Raw genomic sequence first — 20018 nt, forward strand, 5'->3', positions numbered from 1 at the left:
TTTTGATCCGCTGTCTTTAATAATAAATTTGGTTATTTATGACGAAGCTGATTAGAAATTGTTAGACTTATTCGTAACGTAAATCCTTGTATGATTATTTCTGTTTATTATTTGTTGGGTTTAAATCTGTTGACTGAATTTCTTTTAAATAAATAACTATATGTTTCGATAAAAAATTGTTACGAATGACTTGGATTCCTTCATATGTCATTCATATGGACAATTGATATTATTATCTCTCATATATTGTCATGTCTTTTGGCGCGTCCTATTTACCATCCTATACATAATTATTTTGGATCTTAAATTAATTTTAAAATACCATTCACTTTCGTTTCTAACGTTGCAAACGTAGTTGTGGTTCATGTTTTTCCATATTCTCTTAATCGATTACATTTTAATAGCTAAAGATAATGCTAATCAAACACCGAATCAAACGGTTCATGTTGGAGGTATCAATCAATCCATGTTATATTATAAAGGGAGTTATTTTCCAATCAATATACAATCAAAAGGAATGCTGTAAGTCTAAATTACTGTCCATAATAATAATAGTTATCATTATTATTATCATTGTTATTAATTTTTTGGTTCATATTTCCCTTCAATTTAAAACAATAAGACAAATAAATCCTGGACATATGAGCACGTAGTGTTGACCTGCATACGCTGATAAACTAGATGCTGTTACATCCCGAAATAGTTTATGGTTACCGTTTTTGATATTGAGATAATGATACGTAAATCATTCATTTGAAAATCTTTCATTGATAACCATTGGAGTTTTTGTGTAACTCCTGTTTCGATAGCTTCTTTTAACTTCTGATAATCCATTCTTCGACTCTACTGTAACAGGCTTCTATCTGTGCTTTACAGTGTGTCATAAACTAATTTTAGCCAAACAACTGCATAGAACTAGGAAGCATTACCGAGTTCCGTCCTAGTATGAGACCTCTCAGAAGCGAGGACCCATGACCCTACTGCTATCGTATTCAGGACATTCAGGTGTCGTGACGAGCACTTAACCCTTGGACTATTGGATTGGCGTTTATGTTTTAAATAATGCAAAGATGATTTTAAAATATCCATGTTATTTATTTTATCCTTTTACTTGTCTCTGTATTTAAGTTGCATTTTCATTCACTTAGATCTATTGTTTCTTGTTTTTATATTCGATTATTCCTTAGTCTTGAGATGCTTGATCGCAATGAACCACCAATTTTACCTGATGGTTATTGCCTTTCATTGGCTTTAGTATGTCTACGTAAAACAGTGGACTCACTAAAGGTCATCATCAATGCTAATGTTCCTGAAATTATTAATCATGGTGATGATGACATTAATAATAACAATGAGGATAATACTTCAAAAAAAAATGATATTGTGTTTTGCAAACAAATTGTATCTAATTCATGGTGCAGTATATTATCCACGCTCAGTTTATTACTTGAATCAAGGTAAGTATATATATATATATATCGCTTAAAGAATTTCAGTCATCTGGTTCTGATTATGCAGTGAATCTTCATATCCGTTCTACTCTAATCAACTTTCCATACAACTTAATTGTGTACCAAATGACTCAGTAGTTCAAAAATTTGATTTCCAGATTTTAAATTTCAAATCACCAACAGATAGTCGCATGCTATAAACAGCCATGTCATTTTATGCAGAAAACACCAAATGTCCTTAATGAATGCTTAGTTATAAATATCGAAATTGTTGTATTTCAGGCCATATTGTGTGAAGAGATCCTTTAGTGGAACTATACTTCTCTTTGGAGCCGAATGAGATTTTTAAATCTTACAGTTAGAAAGAAAATTTGCTCCCTTTAATGTCATAATATTATTAATTTATAATCTTAGTATTAACAGTGGCACAAGTAAAAAACCTTTAAGACCTGAAGGTATGATCTGTTAATACTCAGTTAACTGACGAAAATAGATCCATGGAAATCCTCAAAAAAGAGAACTTACTGTAATATTAATTCAATAATAAAGCTATCTACTAGTGGAAAAAAATAGTTCACAGATCATTAATCATCAAAATGAATAATGTCGCATACATATAAGAGATTTAAAAAAGAAATATAAATTAAGGTTTCAACTTAAAAGAGCCGAATTTCTACTTTGTATAGTGACCATAACTGAATAGCTTAATGATGACATTTGAAATGATATGTTAGCCATTGTTTAAGATATAAAAAAAGATGTTTGAAATAGTTTATAGAACCTAAATTTTTGGGAAATATTCAGGACAAGTTACAAAAATACATCCTTGCGTTATTAAAATTATTAGAAAAAGAATACATGTAAAGCATTGACAAGAACTTACTTTAAGAAGGCTCATAGAATAACGTATATCAAGTTGCGAAATTAAATGTTATCTATTAATATGTTTTTTTCAAATAATTTCTATTCTTAAGAATAATTCAGTGAATGAAATATCACGAAATAACTAGGCAAGGCTATTGGACAAAAGACATTTATTCAAAGTAGAAGTAACCGGTTCACAATCTCAAATTTTTTAATGCCGATCATAAGATAGTTGTTAATATTTTATAATATATCGAAATAGTGCGACTTTCGTAATCATAAAGTAATGATGTATTTATAATATTCCGATGAGTAAGGAATTGAATTTCTGAAGTCTTAAAATTTGCATCTTCTTGTAGTCAACAGCTGTATAGAAACTGAACTATCTCCATTTACACACAACTTGAGCGAAGAAATAGTGTTTTTCGTAGTTCTTAAATTATAAACTGATCTTAGACAACCATTGAAGTCCTTGAAGCACTGGACGGTCGTTTCATCCTAGTATTTGACTACTCGGAAGTCCGCATTCGTGTGTACGAATAGTGCTAGCGAGCAAGTCTGATCGTTTTAATATCATGCTGTTCAGATCAAAGGTAGTTAGAGATGCGACATGTTTGTGGTGTATATGATGATTATAGTAAACTTGATATCAATAATATAAACGATTGGTTCAATTCGTATATGTATTTGTGGTGTAAGTTTTGTTTGACAAACTATCTTATGAGGTAGGGGGAATTAAATATAGAAATTCTTGCCCATTTTATCTTTGAAAATTATTCGTCTGATTGGTTTGATGTGATCCTTCGCTTATTTGGTCACTAAAGGATATAGCCCCACCACCCTTTTATTATTTAAATCTGGTTACTTAAATGTAGTGTAGCGTAGGCGCGTTTTATTGGATATTGGGATTTGTAATTTTGTATCTAAGTGAAGTCAATCGCTGCCCGAATAGCTCAATAACAACGTTTCAGGCTATGAAGCTCGGGGACGCAGGATTGAGTCAACCAGGGAGCATCAGTTACCACGATAATACAGGTACACCTTGCTAAGAGTTCCAAATTGCATGAAATATACATCTAGGGTTTCCTGTCGGTTAATTCCAACCACCTAAAATTTCGACATATTACGCGATGTTCATTCACTTAGATTAATGGCCACTTTGCAATTCGATTAGTATTAAAGGAATAGATAAACATTCGTCAGTCAGTTGGAACTCATTTCGTCAACCATTTATAAAAATAAGATTTTCAAATAACCAGGCTCTAATTTTTCATAAATAAAGATGATAAATTATATCAAATTAATGTCTCAAAGAAAACAGAATATTCATTGGGAATCTCTAATATATTATCTTTTGTTTCGAGTTTATCGGAACCGTATCATTTATGTTATATACAACTTAAAGGAAGAAATAAAGTTTTTACGTTTCAATGGTGGAAACTGCCAAACTAATAAAAAAAGCTTAGATAATAAATAAAATGAAATTCAGAATATTATTAATTAATTAATTAATTAATTAATCACATCTACACGAAACGAGGTATTTCAAGCCATTTATAATATTTTTCTTTCGTTATCCCTAAAAGAATAAATTTGTATCTGACATATAATGTCAATCGAGTGAGTAGACATATAATTCAGATAAAAATTGAGGAAACTGATAATTATTCGCTTTTTCATATCCACTTACATACAGATGGATACATAAGGACATATTACACAACTATCCTTGACCTGAACACTTTTACCTATATGTTTCAGATTGAAGATTACTAGTTTTTCGGGAATAAGCTCTCTTAAATCAAAACTATCTGTTAACATTATTATAATTAGATAACAATAAAAAACCATAATATTTACTTTTGAGTTTTCTTACTTAGAAATGAAAATATAAAAATGATGTCTAACAGTTAATTATTACCATTTGAATGGTCTATATTATCAAATGACTCATATAATCAGGTTTCTTTTGTTGCTATCAGGCAGCTTAGCCAACGAGTAAGTGAAAATCTTCCTGGGTGGTGTGGAACAAATTTAATATATAGCTCTGTTCTATCACGTTTAGTCAGTAGTGGTAATGTGGCAAATAAATCTAAATGATTCCTAGTGACATTTTACCTGATTTTTAGTAGGAGCTATAGCGATTTGAGGACGACTATATTCACTGTATTCAAAAGAAATTTATGAGATCTGTATCTTTTATTGGCCAAGTTAAAACTTGATAGTCGACTTTGCTCGTTTTTTTGAAACCTTTGTGTCCTTACCTTACTTATTTCGTGCCTTTTCACTAGTTATATTTTTAAATAGATTAATCACAGATTTTGTTTTGAGTAATTTTTATTGATTTTTATTTTAATAAGTTTGTCTTCCCAAGTTTTGACCTACTTTTTATGTTGAAATATTTATTCAAACTGTCTTTGTTCTTGTCATTCAGTCGTTTGTTCATACATAACATAGAACATAACAAACGTGAATCAGTTGAAGTTATTGCAATACATTAGCACGGCGAGATGAGATTATTATGACAAATCCCTGTGTAACAGATGTACTAGTACTAATACGTATGTCATCTTACTGTCATTTTATAGTCTCTACTTATTATCGCTAGTTATATAATTTATTCGATTAATCTTTATCACTGACTCCCAATGTGATTTGATTTGTTTAATATTTCTCATACATGCATATAAATATTACTCATATTAAGTTTTATTCGCTGATGTGTCGTTCCAACAACATAAATCTGTGTATTGTATCTGAAAAAGTCAATAACAGTCAAGGACATAGCACAAACACACCCGTTCAGGAATTAATTTGGTCCCTTTTGACAGAGTCCAGAAACTATTTCTCCATATAGTTAGTCAGGCACTTATGCAATGTATTTTTAGGATGAATTACTTAGCTATTTTAATTACTATTTTTTAAAATCTATACTTCATTTGACTACAGTGCTGATCATCACATAACATCAGGTCTTCTTCAGTCTTTGCAAATTATGATTGAATTAAGCGGAAAGTTACATTTGGATGAATCTCGAGATGCTTTCTCTATAACTATGTGTAAAGCTGCACTGCCGTCTTCATTTGGACGTTCTTTATTGGCAACACATTCTAAAAGTATGTTCTATCATTTGGTGAATAATAAACCCACTATTTCTATATCAAATTATAAATTAAAGTCATGTTATGAGTAGTGATTAACATAGGATCTCGTCCCATGTGTTACTCGTCAGATATATGTATCTGTTTCCTATTGTTGGTTTGTCCACTAAGACTTAAATTATTTACCTACCGTTTTAAAAGCTAAACCATTGTACACCGAATTATTAAATCACTTTAATTATTGATTTGTTCAATGAATACAGTATTTTCACCTCCCTATTCGTAACATTCAGGATTGAATTCAATACTTCCATAATTTTTTAACCATGTGTTGGGAATTATGCCTTAGTTATTTATTAAATTACACTCGGGTCTGTAGCAATATTTACTGGGGTTATGAACATTAGGAATATTTGTGCAGCCCAGCTAACCGTTATCAACTAAGAGATACAAATAAAGTCAAAGTATCCATTCAATTAACCCACGTACTAAGGAGAACTAAATAGATGGATTATATGTGAGTTTTAAACGTTCGATTTTATTCGCATGTTAATACATGAACTTGTACTAAATAATTAAACTTTATTATTCATATTCATTGGCTTTAAGATATCAATGTCAAGGTTGGACTTGATAGTTCCAAATAAATTGAGCATTGGGTAGATGGTTAGTAATAAATATATTTTTGTTATATCCCAGTGAATAGGAAAATTGTATCTCTGGCGTTTTGTGACTTAATGTAAGCCACTTCTTCAGAGGGAATTGTATTGTTTCTTCTGTACTATTTAAACTTATGTTAATTTAATTTCGGTTATTTATTTACTCTAAAGAAGTGGCTTACATTGAGCCACGAAGTATCAAGAATACAATTTTTCTATTCATTGAGATATAACAAAAATATATTTACTAGTATAGGGGTTGTGGAGATTATTAAGTTTTTGATTGAGATCATGAACCGATTGACGTTAGACCACCACAATTGAAAACCTGGAAGCACTGGACGGCCGTTTCGTCCTATTGTGGGACTCCTCAGCAGTGCGCATCCACGTGAGGGAATTCTCGAAGTTCGAGTGAGAAGCCGTGACTAGTGGAGCTAGTCCTTGTCGGGTAGAGACAGGTATCTACCTCAGTACAACGGAAGTTGGTCGCGCAATTTCGTGGATTGGTTGATGTTAGAAACTATCACCATTGGATGCCGGCTCAGTGGTCCAGTTGGTTAAGAGTTCGCACGCGAGACCGAAGGCCCTGGGTTCGAATCCCGCGAGCGGGATCGTGGATGCGCACTGCTGAGAAGTCCCACAATAGGACGAAACGGCCGTCCAGTGCTTCCAGGTTTTCAATTGTGGTGGTCTAACATCAATCGGTTCATGATCTCAATCAAAAAATATATTTATTATTCTGTAGTTTTAGGTTTTGGTAGCTCTTAATTCTAGATAAATGTTCACTGTGTATTTGTTTCTTTTTGACAAAAAATGCTTAAGCTTCAATTAATTTCTTGTCAATAATGCAATTTCACTGTTGAATTAATGACAAATAGTTCCATGTGAAATCAATTAATCAAAAAAAGGAGTTCGTTTATTACATTATCTCAGTTTTAATCAATTTGTTCTACTAGTAATGCACACATCACAATTATGTAACAGTTGTTACTTTTTTTAAAAATTTACTATATCATCACTTCTGGATTTGGTTGTGATAATTTCTTTTTTGAAGTGTTGTTGATCAAGGAAGGAGAAGGAAACGTTAAAACATTTTTAATTTCGAAACTATCTTTTCAAATTATCTCTTTAACTAATCACTCTTGATTTCCTATACTTATTAAAATTGATAAAAATATATATTTATGGTTTACTTCTATGTAGATTGTTCGGTAATATCTCAGTTATCTCCTAATTTCAATGGTGCAAATAATCATGATGATATATTTGAACGTAGTGGAATTGCTTTAGTGATTTCTCAAGGTCCTGGCCATACTGTTCATATTAATCCACCTACAAATATCTCATCTATTCTTCAAAACATATCAAGTCAGACTACACCTACTGGACATGTTCAAAGTGGATCCGGATCCACTGGAAATACCGATTCTTTGTCATCTGGAAATATACTTCTTACTATTAAACATTTACAAGCAGCTTCTGCTGTTTTAACAACTGCTCATGCACACGGTGATGTTTTAGATTCATCATGGATTATATTTCTAACTACAATGCAGGTATATTCCTCTTTTTTCAACAATCTTACTTTTATCTAGATTATTAAATTTTGACTTAATTAGATTTTAATATGTGCTAATATTCATCTATATACTCAATATATGGTTTTTGATCAATGGTTGCAACATATCTATTGAGAAAATTTATTAATTGTGAAGAGTCCACAAATATTTTTCGGTAAAGTACTATATAGGCCCAGAAAAAGGATAGAAATGTTTTATCCAGTCAACATTGAATAGAGGCTTATCAGGGAAATCTAGAAAAATAAAGAATTATGTGTTGCTTTTAAATTAGATAATTACTTGTATTGTTGTGATACGAACTACATTTCCAGACTTTTTTTAGAAGGCCAAGGTTATACAAAACTATATAAATGCACTCGATTTCCTGTACACAAATTATTCTTTCAGTAAAGCTTTTAATTATATTCTAGACTTTTTTCTATTGTTCATTTTTAGATTTGGAAGTACTCTATCGTTTTAGTCATCCATTCAGTAGACTTATCATCAGTATTCACAGTATTTTTGTACACTATGTTGTATTCTACATGTTTATTGTTTATTTACACAGCATATAGGTTCTTTGTAAATAATTTTAAACTGTGAAATTCGGGCAATAAAGGTAGAGGTGTTGTGTAAGTTACAATTATTTGACCACAGTAGACTTTAAAACATCACTTGTTTTCGGTGCTGAGGTTAAGTTTAGGATCCTAGATATAAGCTCTAAACATTCATTGACTAGGGACATGTATTGTGCACGCTTAGTCACTTCCTTGGCTGAAAGAAAACTAAAGACACATTAATTAATACAAAGTTAGTCGATTAATTCATTTGTCATTTGACTGAACTACGCCTCACATATAGACCTTTAGGTTGGTTTGTATGCAAAGTTCGTAATCTATTGTTAATATCGTTAATTTATCTTTTCGAAAATTAGTCTCATTATCAAAATTCCGTCCATTACTTATCTGACTCGAATGCTAAAATTTCATATATTTTTGATTATTTCCCTTTTTTCATGTCATTCGTTCGTTTTGAAAATATATTTTTTATTTTATGTTTTTTAATACGGTTGATATTAGTTGCCTTTTCTTTAGTTTTCGTCACATTTATTAACTCTTCCCATGTGCCACCGGCATGATTTGTAGTAATCTTAACATTTGTGTCAAGTTACACATCGTCTATGACTGCTTTGATTAATACAACTAATCTTAATTTCTAGTTTTAAACACATAAAAGTTTTTTATCATTTTAACTGACTGATGTGTGCTTGTTTGCTTTTTGATAACAGTTTGACCTTTCAGTCATTAATAATAATAATACTAATAATGATAATTGTAGTATCTGTTATCCATCCTGGCAGCGACATCCCGTTTATGGTCAGGATGGTCGAGCGGTCCAAGGCGTTCAGATAGCGGTCCACTCTGTGAGCGTGGGTTCGAATGCCACTGCTGACACTAAACTTAGCCCTCAAATACCCTGGTACGACCGAGGGTGGGGAGAGTCAGCTCTTTCTCGAAATACTCTCACATGGCCACGCATAAACAACCACTGACTGACTGACTCAATTCCTTGTTTACGAAATTGAGACAATGGAAAGCAAATGTCCGGCGTTTTAACCGGGTTAGTGGACGCGGAGAGTCCACCTACGGAAGTTGGAAAACCCTAATTTTTAACCAATGGTGCACATGGTCTCCAGGTTCTTGCAGGAACAAATGGTATATGAATCAATTATTTGTCACCGGCTACCATGGGACTGTATCTACTATTGTTGTTCCACTGTCTTGCGGATCAAACCTTTAGGCTGAAGGCTCAGTGTGCGACTCCTTAAGAAAACCACCTGCTTCTGTCTGGACACCCGGACATTATCATAGCCCACACACAAATCAAGTGACTTGTGTGGCGCATATGCATTCAGTGCCCCTTTGTATCAATATTTATGTGTTCAGAAAAATAAATATCCATGAGTTTTATTGTTATGATTGTCAATGATGATGGAATATTACACTCATTAAAGTAAAAAAACCTCTTTTTAATACATTCAACAAAATTACTTTTGAGAGATGCGACAAATTAAAAGCAGTAACTTGATGCAGAATTCAAAAAGACATGACAATAACTGCGATTTCTGTCCTTTCATTTCTGACATAATGATGAATAGACTGTATTGAATTGCACGTAAATTTGTGTAATGTATTTTCTCTTTGTGAACCGCAATTGACAGTTAGAAAATGGATTATCTGTGTAGTACGTAACAGAATGATATATGCGTCTCAATAGTTTATTTCACGATTTTACTGTTAATTGATGCGAAAATTTAATCTGAATGTTTATTCCAAACTTAAATAAATGACAGTTTGTTTTATTCTTTAATTTAATACAAAAGTTAATTTTTACTTTTAAAATCATTAGGATTTTTTTTGATGGTTGTAGAAGAAGATTTCAATGTTTAGTTAATAATTTACCATCATCTATACATTATCCCTGACCATCGGTCATTAACAAACTTTCTCTGGAAGATGTGTGTACATGTCAATATTAAGGATTTTTCTTGCATTAATTGCTTAAAATAACCATTTCATGAAACACATCATTAATCATGTTCCCTCATAAAACGATGTTTTTTGTAGTCTTTAAACTATCTGATATTATCAGATTGGGAGTTTGTGGAGATTGTATTAATTTAATAGTTGGGTTCCTGAGTCGATTTCAGGTAGACCACCATGGAAAACCTGGAAGCACTGGACAATGATGGACGGTCGCGCAATGTAGTGAATTAGTTGAAGTTAGACATTAACACTGTTAGATGCTGGCTCAGTGGCCTAGAGGTTAAGCGATCGTGCGCGGTCCCCAAGTTCCTAGGTTCGAATCCCATGCGCGGGATCATGGATGTGCACTACTGAGGAGTCCCTTACTAGGGCGAAACGGCCGTCCAATACTTTTAGACTTTTAATGGTGGTCTAGTTTTAATCGACTCATGAATTCAACTATCTACTATTATTCATTACTAGTAGTAGCGCTGAAATAACATTGTTTTTAACAGTTCGTTATTCTTATGATCATTTTGTTTCTTGGTTATCAGTTTTCAGAGTAATTCTTAGATTGATTCTGTCCGATTATAAACGGGTCATCCGTTTTTTTTAAATTTCTTAATGATTATTCCTGAATAATTTACCCTGTTCATTTGTTATAGTTCGACTTGATGTTTTTTATTTCATGGGATAGTTAAATTAGTTCGTTAGAAAAAATTAACTTCCGTCGTCGAAAAATAAGTTTTGAAACTTGAACCAATAATTAAATGGTTAGAGTATTCAAACATTCGGATTATAACTTGTAACTTGTTTCATTCACTTCAATATATGCAGTCATGTACGTCAAACTATACTTGGTTGCGGAGTTTTATTATTCTATGAAATTTTAGCACCAATTAATTCCTTTTTGTATTGGATATATATCTTGTTGTAATTTTCACCTCAAAAAGAGCCAGGTTGGGTAGTATCCAGTGTCAATGGACTTCAAATCATAACAATAAATTTCTATTTCTCACAAATTTTAACCCTTAATTTCTGATTTAGACTAAATTAGAGTGATAATGTTTTGACATATAACTTGAGAATTGTTCATTACTGTTACGAAAAACTTAAAAGGTAAATTTAAATAAATCTCATGAATGACTTATCAATGTGTAAAATTTCTCACCGCTTTAATATATAATCGAAGTCCGTAACTAATTTCAGGTTCATATATTTTAAGTCATATTCTAGATGTTTGCGTTTTTGCGATACTAATTAATCACCCAAACCGAAATAGGTCTTACGAGGTTTTCACGAACAGCCTAATTGTTGAAACCAAGTATTTTAAACACTAAGTCGTATTCTTTCTTTCTTTCTTTCTTTCTCTCTCTCTCTCTATATATATATATATATATATATATCGTTCTCGTAGTTTCCCCCTTGACTGATATCTTGTTTAAATTAAAATTTACAGCATTTAGTTTGGATGTTGAACTTGAAAATTGAACCATCGGCTAAATTATTTTTCAAACCTGTTCAAGAATCATGCACAACTCATACAACAAAGGAAAATGTTAATTCATCAAGTGATACAATAAATGAAAATGCTGATACTGGAACTACCAGTACTAATATTACTACTGGTGTTGCTACTACTAGTACTACTATTACTACTAATAATAATCAAGTTCCTACACAAAATATCTCTATGACAACACTTTTCTCAGTGACATCTGAATTAACATCATTATCATCAATGCTTACACAAATTTTTATTCAGTCCAGGTAAGTAGTTACTTTTAACATTACTTGAGTTGTAGGTTATTTATTTCAAACCTTTTTGTCTAATATACGATAGTAATCCTTAAAATCACTGTTACAATCGACTAACAATACTATTTAGCGTTACATTTTAAAATTTAACTTACGAAAAAAAACAATCGAGTTAAAACAATATTTTCAGTTTGTATCCAAATATATTTACCGTTCAAACAATAAATATGTGTCATCTATAAATGTTTATTGTGACAATGATTTAATGTAGGAAACGAACCAAATGATAATAATAATAATGTATTTCATTATTTTTACTATTTAAATCGTTAAATAATTTTTAGCTTTTATTCATCTAATTCATTTTTCAATTTTTCTTAATTTCTATTTCCTCTAGATGATTCTTTTCTTCTTTTCTCTTGTCTCTTTTACTGTAAAAAAAGAGAAAATATTGTATGATAGGGATAGTTAGAGTTAGTTTACTTCTTAATGATATTCAGTCATTATTATTGGTATTGTTACTTTAATGATGTTATTTAAGATAACTAATCTCTATATCCTTTATACATCTGCTTCGGTTTGGGCACCCGGGCAGTATCACAGCCCTCACACATCGAATGAGATTTGTGTGGCGCATATATATTTGGTGCCTCCCTGTACCAATATCTATGTGTTAAAATAAATAAATATCCTTTATACATATATACATCATATTGATTAGTGTCGTGATTTAAATTAAAATTAAGCTCAAAATGTTTCATTGTTATCCTTCTCATATGATCAACTTCAGTCTATAGTGAATTGAGATTCAATGATGAATTCATCTTTAAGCTAATAAAAACTGGTTAATTTATTTCGATATCTTCGGAATTATAAAGTAAATTAAATTTATTCTGAAAATATTATCCTTTTTTGTATACTAATCGGAATGATTTTTCTGGGGGGGGGTGGCTGATGTCGAGTACATACATAATTTAATACTTTCTTTATTTATTCTTGTAAACAGTCAGGTTGTTTAAAAGTATTAATTGTTCTACGTTACCGTAAACATTAATTATATAAATAGGTTTTAAACGTTTATAGTAGTGAAGTACTTATAAATCTTACAATATTCTATTGCGTATTGTTGTTTGTTACTTAGTTTAATTTAGTCATTAGTGTAAAAATTATCCTAAGTTGATTGATTTACATTTAATAGTTTATTTTTAACTATTTGATCTCAGGTTTGAACACCATCATATATACTTCTATTTGCGCAACCAGACAGTATTTATGGTTTATATTCATTAAGTGTTGTTCATAGATGAGTACATGAATTTTTGCTTTGTAAACAAGTTGTATTACAGTTTGAATTCATGTTTCAATTAGTCTCTCTCTCTCTCTCTAGAAGCTATTTTTATTTAGCCCAATGAAGGTATCAGTGTAACTTTCACTAAACCACTAATTTAATAAGCATTGTCAAATTATATAGTAAAGATGTCATAGGTGTCATTACCAATTTTTGACTTGATTATTTCAACTAAATTGAGTATTCGGTAGGTTGTTATTGATAAAAGTAATATACTTGTAATATCCTAATTAGTGGAAAAATCAAACTTTTAAATTTTCTGACGTTTCTTGACTCAGTGTGAGCCACTTCTTCAGAGAATAAATAAACAAATTAAATTAAACCAAGTTTAAATAGTCCTTCGTACTATGTTAGTTAATCTTTTTTGGTATAATATGTCATCAGAAAACTACCACTCTATCTAAAGTAACCTAACGGATAGTATTTATGTGTGTCTGTGTTATTGTTGTCATTCAAGGCATCATTCTTCTCGTGCTTCTAACTTTCAAATTACAACAAACAAAACGTACCGTGCTCATATTCAAGAAAACATTTTACTCAATATTATTTCATTTACTATCTGATTTACATTGTATACATTATTTTCGTCCTGTGCACACGTACTTTATTACAGTCATACCACTCTCCAGTAACACGATCTATAAACTTGGTGACTAGATTTAATTTTAGTGAAATGTATCGAAATTTAACCAGTTTAATGGAATAAATGCTCAATTTTATATCATTATACTTATTTTGCACTTTTCTCTTTCTCCAATATTTTGTACATTATCAATCCCTTACAATACGTACAAAAAGCGATTTGAGTGTAGATGCTCTACACAGTTTTATCTCAGCACTTTGTCGTCTTTCATCAGATGCATTAGAAGCAGTGAAAAACAATCGAGTAAGTTCATATGTCACTTTTTATTTTCTAGAAAAATATTGACTTTTCACTCCCCCCCCCCGTTATTCGATAAGTTAAGGTTTAATTTTTGACACATACATATTGATATTTATTTTATTTTCAGTATTACGTTTGATCTGTGAGGATGGTTGTTATTTTAGCCTGGATTGTTGACAATAACTAACTAACTAACAATGTATCCGAACGCCGAGTTCATAAACCTGTACTTCGTAAATGCATAATACATTCATACTATAAGGGTAATTATATCGAAATTCCTTTCTTTTCGCATCACTTTCTCTCTGTTTTATTATAGTTATTTTCTCTAATTGTTCGAAATATATCGTGCGCATATATTTCCTCCTTTAAATAAGTATCATCCCTATTTCACTGTTTACAACTTTAGCCTTAAATAATCAGTAATGGTTTTCTTCATAAATAATCTTATTATCATATATATTCGTTTCGTTTTAATTGTTTGAGTAATTATGGGCTCACTCACATTTTTACTGCTTTTGCCCACTTATTACTAGTCTGTTTCGATTGGATCATCTTTGATTTTGTTTGCAGAAAAAACCTAAAATTATTATGAATCATTTGACACAAAAATTCAATGAAAATGAAGAAACTAAATAGCTATCTTCATTGGTATCATTGATAAACAAATAGCTGGATATAATTATTTGTAAAGGACACCTACCTACTTATGTTTCACGTTAGAAAATGACCAAATGGTGTTTGTTAGTTGTTTTAATTTTCTGACAAATCAACTTTTTCCTCATTTATTTTATCAGCATTTTATTCAATAATAACTGGAAATCCTTCATAATGGGTTGATTTTTAATCTGCTGATGAAGTTAAGTACATTTTAATCCTACATATTGGTTAGTCAGCTTAGCTTATAGTAAATTATAACCTTATATATATATATATATATATATATATATATATATATATATATATATATATATATATATATATTCTTTTGAATAGAGTGATAGTTAATTAAGTTTAACTAAAATTTAATTTATGATAAGATGAAATCGTTTATCGTAAACTATTACTAACCTATGATACAAGCTGTAATATCTCAATTATATTGTCATGGATTTCTATACAAATTAGGTCAAGAATATGTTACAGATTATTAGTTCGGATTTTACGTTGTTAATTACAACTGAATTTGTTGTATATTGAATAGATGAATGAGTACAAATGCTTGTGTTCCTTAGGGAATTTCAATGATACCATCTTTGTTTATTGCTACATTTATTTATATCATCATATCTCGTGTATCGTGTTTACACAATTATTTGTTTTTTTTTTATTAGGAACCAAGTCAGTTTCCTATTGCTAAACTAACAGAGATTGGATTAGTTAACGTGCATCGATTGGATTTATGGTGGAAAATTATATCAAATCAACTATTAACTGTAAGTCAGTCCATTATTTCGAAATGAAATTATTTTGTATCTCTACATATTATTCAGAATATAAAAATTTCCATTTTATAAGCATCCTTATGAACTTAAAATAAATGTTTAGACCTATTGAGTTTGATCACAAAAATTACTTCTAAATAAATCGAGCAATTTTTAAAATAAATTACATAAATCAAGGAGTCTAAAGTTTTAAGGAATAATCTGTTATAATTTGCGCACTTGAAATCACGAGTTGATCTTAGTTAGACCACCATTAAAAACATGGAATAACTGGTCGGTCGTTTCTTCCTAGTATAGGACTCCACATCAGTACACGTCTACAGTCCCACACACAGGACTGGAATCTAGTACTTCGAATAACGTTCTCACATTCAACATGGATTGAACTGCACTGGTCACAGCTTCTCACTAGAACTCCAGGAGTTACACCTTGAACATGATTGTTATCAGTATGGGGATTTGTGGAGGTTGTAGCATTTTCACAGTTAAAATCACGATTCCATTTGTTATAAGCTAATTTATGTATTACTAACTATTCATAATAACAATCTCAAACTTGTGTATACTATAAACGAAAAAAAACCCGATACATTTACTAGTTGCCAATTAGCAGTAAGGTTAATTTTGTTTCGATTGTATCTTACATAATGAATTCAACTGATAGGTTCGCGAAATATATAACATGTACATATATATATATATATATATATATATATATATATATATATATATATATATATATATCCTTTTCTTATGTAATATTATTAATAAATAAAGGCTTTTATTAGCAATAATAATTGTATATAATAAATCAACGCACAATCATTGAATGCCAAAACTAACAATGATGGATAAAGATTGTACATGATATCCTTTAAAAAATAAGCAAAGTTGTTTATGCGTTTATTCATGATTATGGTGTATCATGTTCATACAATTAATTGTATTATTCGTTACATTACTTTTTCAAATTTTTCCGATGGTCATTTGTTTTTATTTCACTTAATTCAATGTATACATTATGTAACATATTCACTTAATCTAAACATGAAGGATTTCATTGGAATTTTTTTTAGTTTCATCATTATTGAATTCTTCAGTAGTGATTATCTTCATTATTATTATTATTATTATTATTATTATTATCATAGTTATCCTCATTATTACGTAATATTCACAATTATACAACGAATAAATTAACATTCATAATGAATTGTTTAGAATTGCGTCAATAAACAATCATCACAATGTGAACAGTAATAATTTCTTTAATAAATTAACAAACTTTACACGAAACACTTGTGACATTGCACAATAGAGAATAAAATTAATTGAAGAATTTAATAAAACTAATAAATCTAATAAATCACCTAATGGTAAATAAATTGTATGTAGAAAACATTCACCTTTAATTGCAACAAGCGTATTGAATACACCTTGTGGTGCTTCAGTTATAACAAAACTTATTACAACTATAATAAGCATAATTGTAACATGTTGACTTTCACGGGATTTTTGAAGAAGACGACTTGAATGACGACGATTAGGTTTTGTCATTGGATTATTATTTTTTCTACTATTACTATTATTCAAGTCGTTTCTTAATTCATTACTTGGAGTTAAAGAAGATATTTGTAAGAATAATGGATTTCTAGTGGTTGTTGGTACTGTTGACAACAGATCAATATTATTATTAGTAGTATTAGTATTTATTCGATGCTGATGACTTTTTATTCTTAAATCATTGATATAATCACTATTGTTAAGATCCGAGTTTCTTGTCATTACAATACTATTCGAAGGATTGTTATATGTGATTGGACGTAACAAATTAGCTGATATTTTTCTTGTAAATATGACATTATTACTAGTATTTCCTATATTACTATTATCCAATTTTATTTCAATTGGTAATGTCTGCAATTTCCGATATCGTTGCCTTGCATCATGTAATACCATTAATATTAATACAGTGAATATAACAATAAGTATCGATGCTAAAAGTTTTACAAAACATCCATATAAAATAAAATGAACACGTTCCAATAATTGACTATTAGGATATAGCTTGAACCAATAGAAATACTGATTAGTAATGGTACTATTATTATTAATGGTAATGTTTGCTTCGACGTTTATTATTTTAATATTGCTATTATTATCATCATCATTAAAATTGTTATTGGTATTATCTAATCGTTTGTCATATTCCTTTGTCTCCAATGTTATTGATGAATTCACCACATCAATTAATTCACATTGATATAAAATAAATGTTGGCATACATAACAAACATCCTATAATTCCTGCACTAATATAACAATAAATAATAAACCGTCTATGTGAACTAATCATAATCCATGCCAAATGATGATGTAAACTTAACAGATATTTTAATTTTCTTGAATATAATACCCAACAACGAAATGCTGCCAATTGAACTAATAAACATGTTGATATTGTATGACTGCCTATACTGATTGCATGATTTATTAATATTAAGTAAACAGCTAATTGACTATGAGGATATTTGTCTGGATATGGTGATGTAAGAAAATGTAAATAGATAACTTGTAGACTGTATGCTAACATTGTAAAACTGTCTACAATTGCTACACCAGTTAATAAAGCATTTGTTGGATTACGCATTTGTTCTTGTGTTAATATAATGGAATTTAAAAGATTTGTTCCTGTGCCAAATAAGCACACTGTACAAGCTAAATAAGCGTGTATTGTTGAATAGAAAATCTCAAATTGCTTTAAACTAGGTATTATTGGACATCCATTTGATGTGGATACTGTAGATGAAGAATTGGTAGTATATAATGATCTTGACGATGTTGATGGTGTTGTTATTGATATAAAAGAAGAATGAAATGAAATATTACTACCGATAAGATTATGTAATAAATGATATTTTTCATAATTGTCACTAGTATAATTCATGTCGTCATTCAGTAGATATTTGTACTGTCCTTTTTACTCGACGAATTATATTTTAATTATCAAAATATTCCTGACACTCATACCTCTGTCTTTATTCTTCAATCGTTATGACATAAATCGGTTTATTAATATGTGAATATAGACTTGCAGATCACTAGTCTGTTGTTTCGCGATTGGTTGGTTAGATTCTTTCTTCTGATTGGTTGTTGTACATTATGGTCTATGGGTTGGCGCGTTTAGCTTTAGAGAGAAAAGCTATAATGCATTGAACGAGTATGTATCGTATTTCAATTAAAGTCGTGCCATGTGGACATAGAATTGGACTTTCTTGTTATTTTTTATAATTATTCTGTTTGCTTTTTATTCATTAAAAGTCTTTTCCATTTAACCAAAGCTCATATCAAATATCTCTCATTGATAACTCGGTCTAATTTCTTTTTCATGATAACTTATGAATTTAACTGATAGATGTCAATCATATGTTTGCTAATTGTTGTTCTTATATTTATTAGTTCTGCTTTGATATTATAAAATGTCAGTTATCAGTACGGTAAAATTCCTGTTTTCCCATTTTACAAAAATCTATGTGATTTATGATATATTTTCCTATGTGTATTCAAATATTTTCTTTTGTTCCCTTAATATCTAAACCTTCTTTGTCTAAGATATGTCTTCATTCCTTATATACAGCTTGATTTGCGAGTTATGGAACTTGTGCTTCTGTAATTGTATATTTGATCGGTATGAGTTCATTTGTGTTATACATGAGTTTCAAGTTTTACAGTATTAATTCCGGTGATCAGTATGTTCAAAAATGGTAGTTTTTTGACTGATTCTTTTTCTAATGTGAATTTCATAGTGTCAGACACGCTGTTAATAGAATTTGAAGTAATTCTAGTTAATTCTTTTTAGTTATGACATATGTGTAGTCTGGATATCCTATTCATATCAGTTTAATCATTCGTAAAACTACAACATAACTAAGTTTACAATCAATCCGGGTGCCTGTGATCACGTTGGAGTACCTTTTCTTTGTTTGTGTAGCTCTCTGTTACTCTGAAAATGTGTTGTTGGATACATGTTGGTGAGGTCATTTTACGTACTGACTGTGAATTTTGGTGTATTCTGAAAGATTCCTACCGATTTTGCAGCCTTACTCATCTCAATCGACCCGAATCTGACAAAGAACGATCTATCCCTGCTTCTTACCAGCGATAGGTCTTTACGTTTAGTCGATTCGATAAACAGTTACCATTCTACTTGCTCCTATTAAACTATGGATCTTTGTCATCTTTGCATTCAAGTGCATCTACCAGAATAGCTTGAGAAAAGGCAAGACATGTCGATTGTATAGTTTATTCTACAAGGCATAGTCAACACAGGAAACTCAATTTCATATTCATCATTTGATCTCATAAAAAATGTTTACATCGGTAACTGGTAATAAGTTCAAATCAGTAGATAGCAACAAATGTAATC

At 30.3% G+C, this 20018-nt stretch overlaps 2 protein-coding genes across 3 annotated transcripts in view; one reads left to right on the forward strand and one right to left on the reverse strand.

The window, feature by feature from the left end:
* The window catches only part of MON2_1 (Endocytosis and vacuole integrity protein), a gene marked incomplete at its 5' end in the record, with an annotated part of 80760 nt that overhangs the window by 25300 nt on the left and 35442 nt on the right, over positions 1 to 20018 (forward strand). For both annotated transcript variants that reach the window (XM_035734253.2, XM_051214979.1), the window contains 7 exons: positions 405 to 522; positions 1188 to 1457; positions 5265 to 5431; positions 7279 to 7631; positions 11619 to 11929; positions 14064 to 14151; positions 15483 to 15584. In XM_035734253.2, the coding sequence (XP_035588993.1) occupies positions 405 to 522; positions 1188 to 1457; positions 5265 to 5431; positions 7279 to 7631; positions 11619 to 11929; positions 14064 to 14151; positions 15483 to 15584 (1409 nt within the window). The remainder of the gene's footprint in view (positions 1 to 404; positions 523 to 1187; positions 1458 to 5264; positions 5432 to 7278; positions 7632 to 11618; positions 11930 to 14063; positions 14152 to 15482; positions 15585 to 20018) is intronic.
* MS3_00006747 (uncharacterized protein) lies at positions 16836 to 18754 on the reverse strand (the record flags this gene model as incomplete). Its single annotated transcript, XM_012943608.2, has 1 exon — positions 16836 to 18754. Exon 1 carries the CDS (start codon positions 18537 to 18539, stop codon positions 16836 to 16838), a length of 1704 nt encoding a protein of 567 aa, XP_012799062.1. The 5' UTR covers positions 18540 to 18754.

The sequence above is a fragment of the Schistosoma haematobium genome, chromosome 2 (genome assembly GCF_000699445.3).
Source record: "Schistosoma haematobium chromosome 2, whole genome shotgun sequence".
Lineage (NCBI taxonomy): Eukaryota > Metazoa > Platyhelminthes > Trematoda > Strigeidida > Schistosomatidae > Schistosoma > Schistosoma haematobium.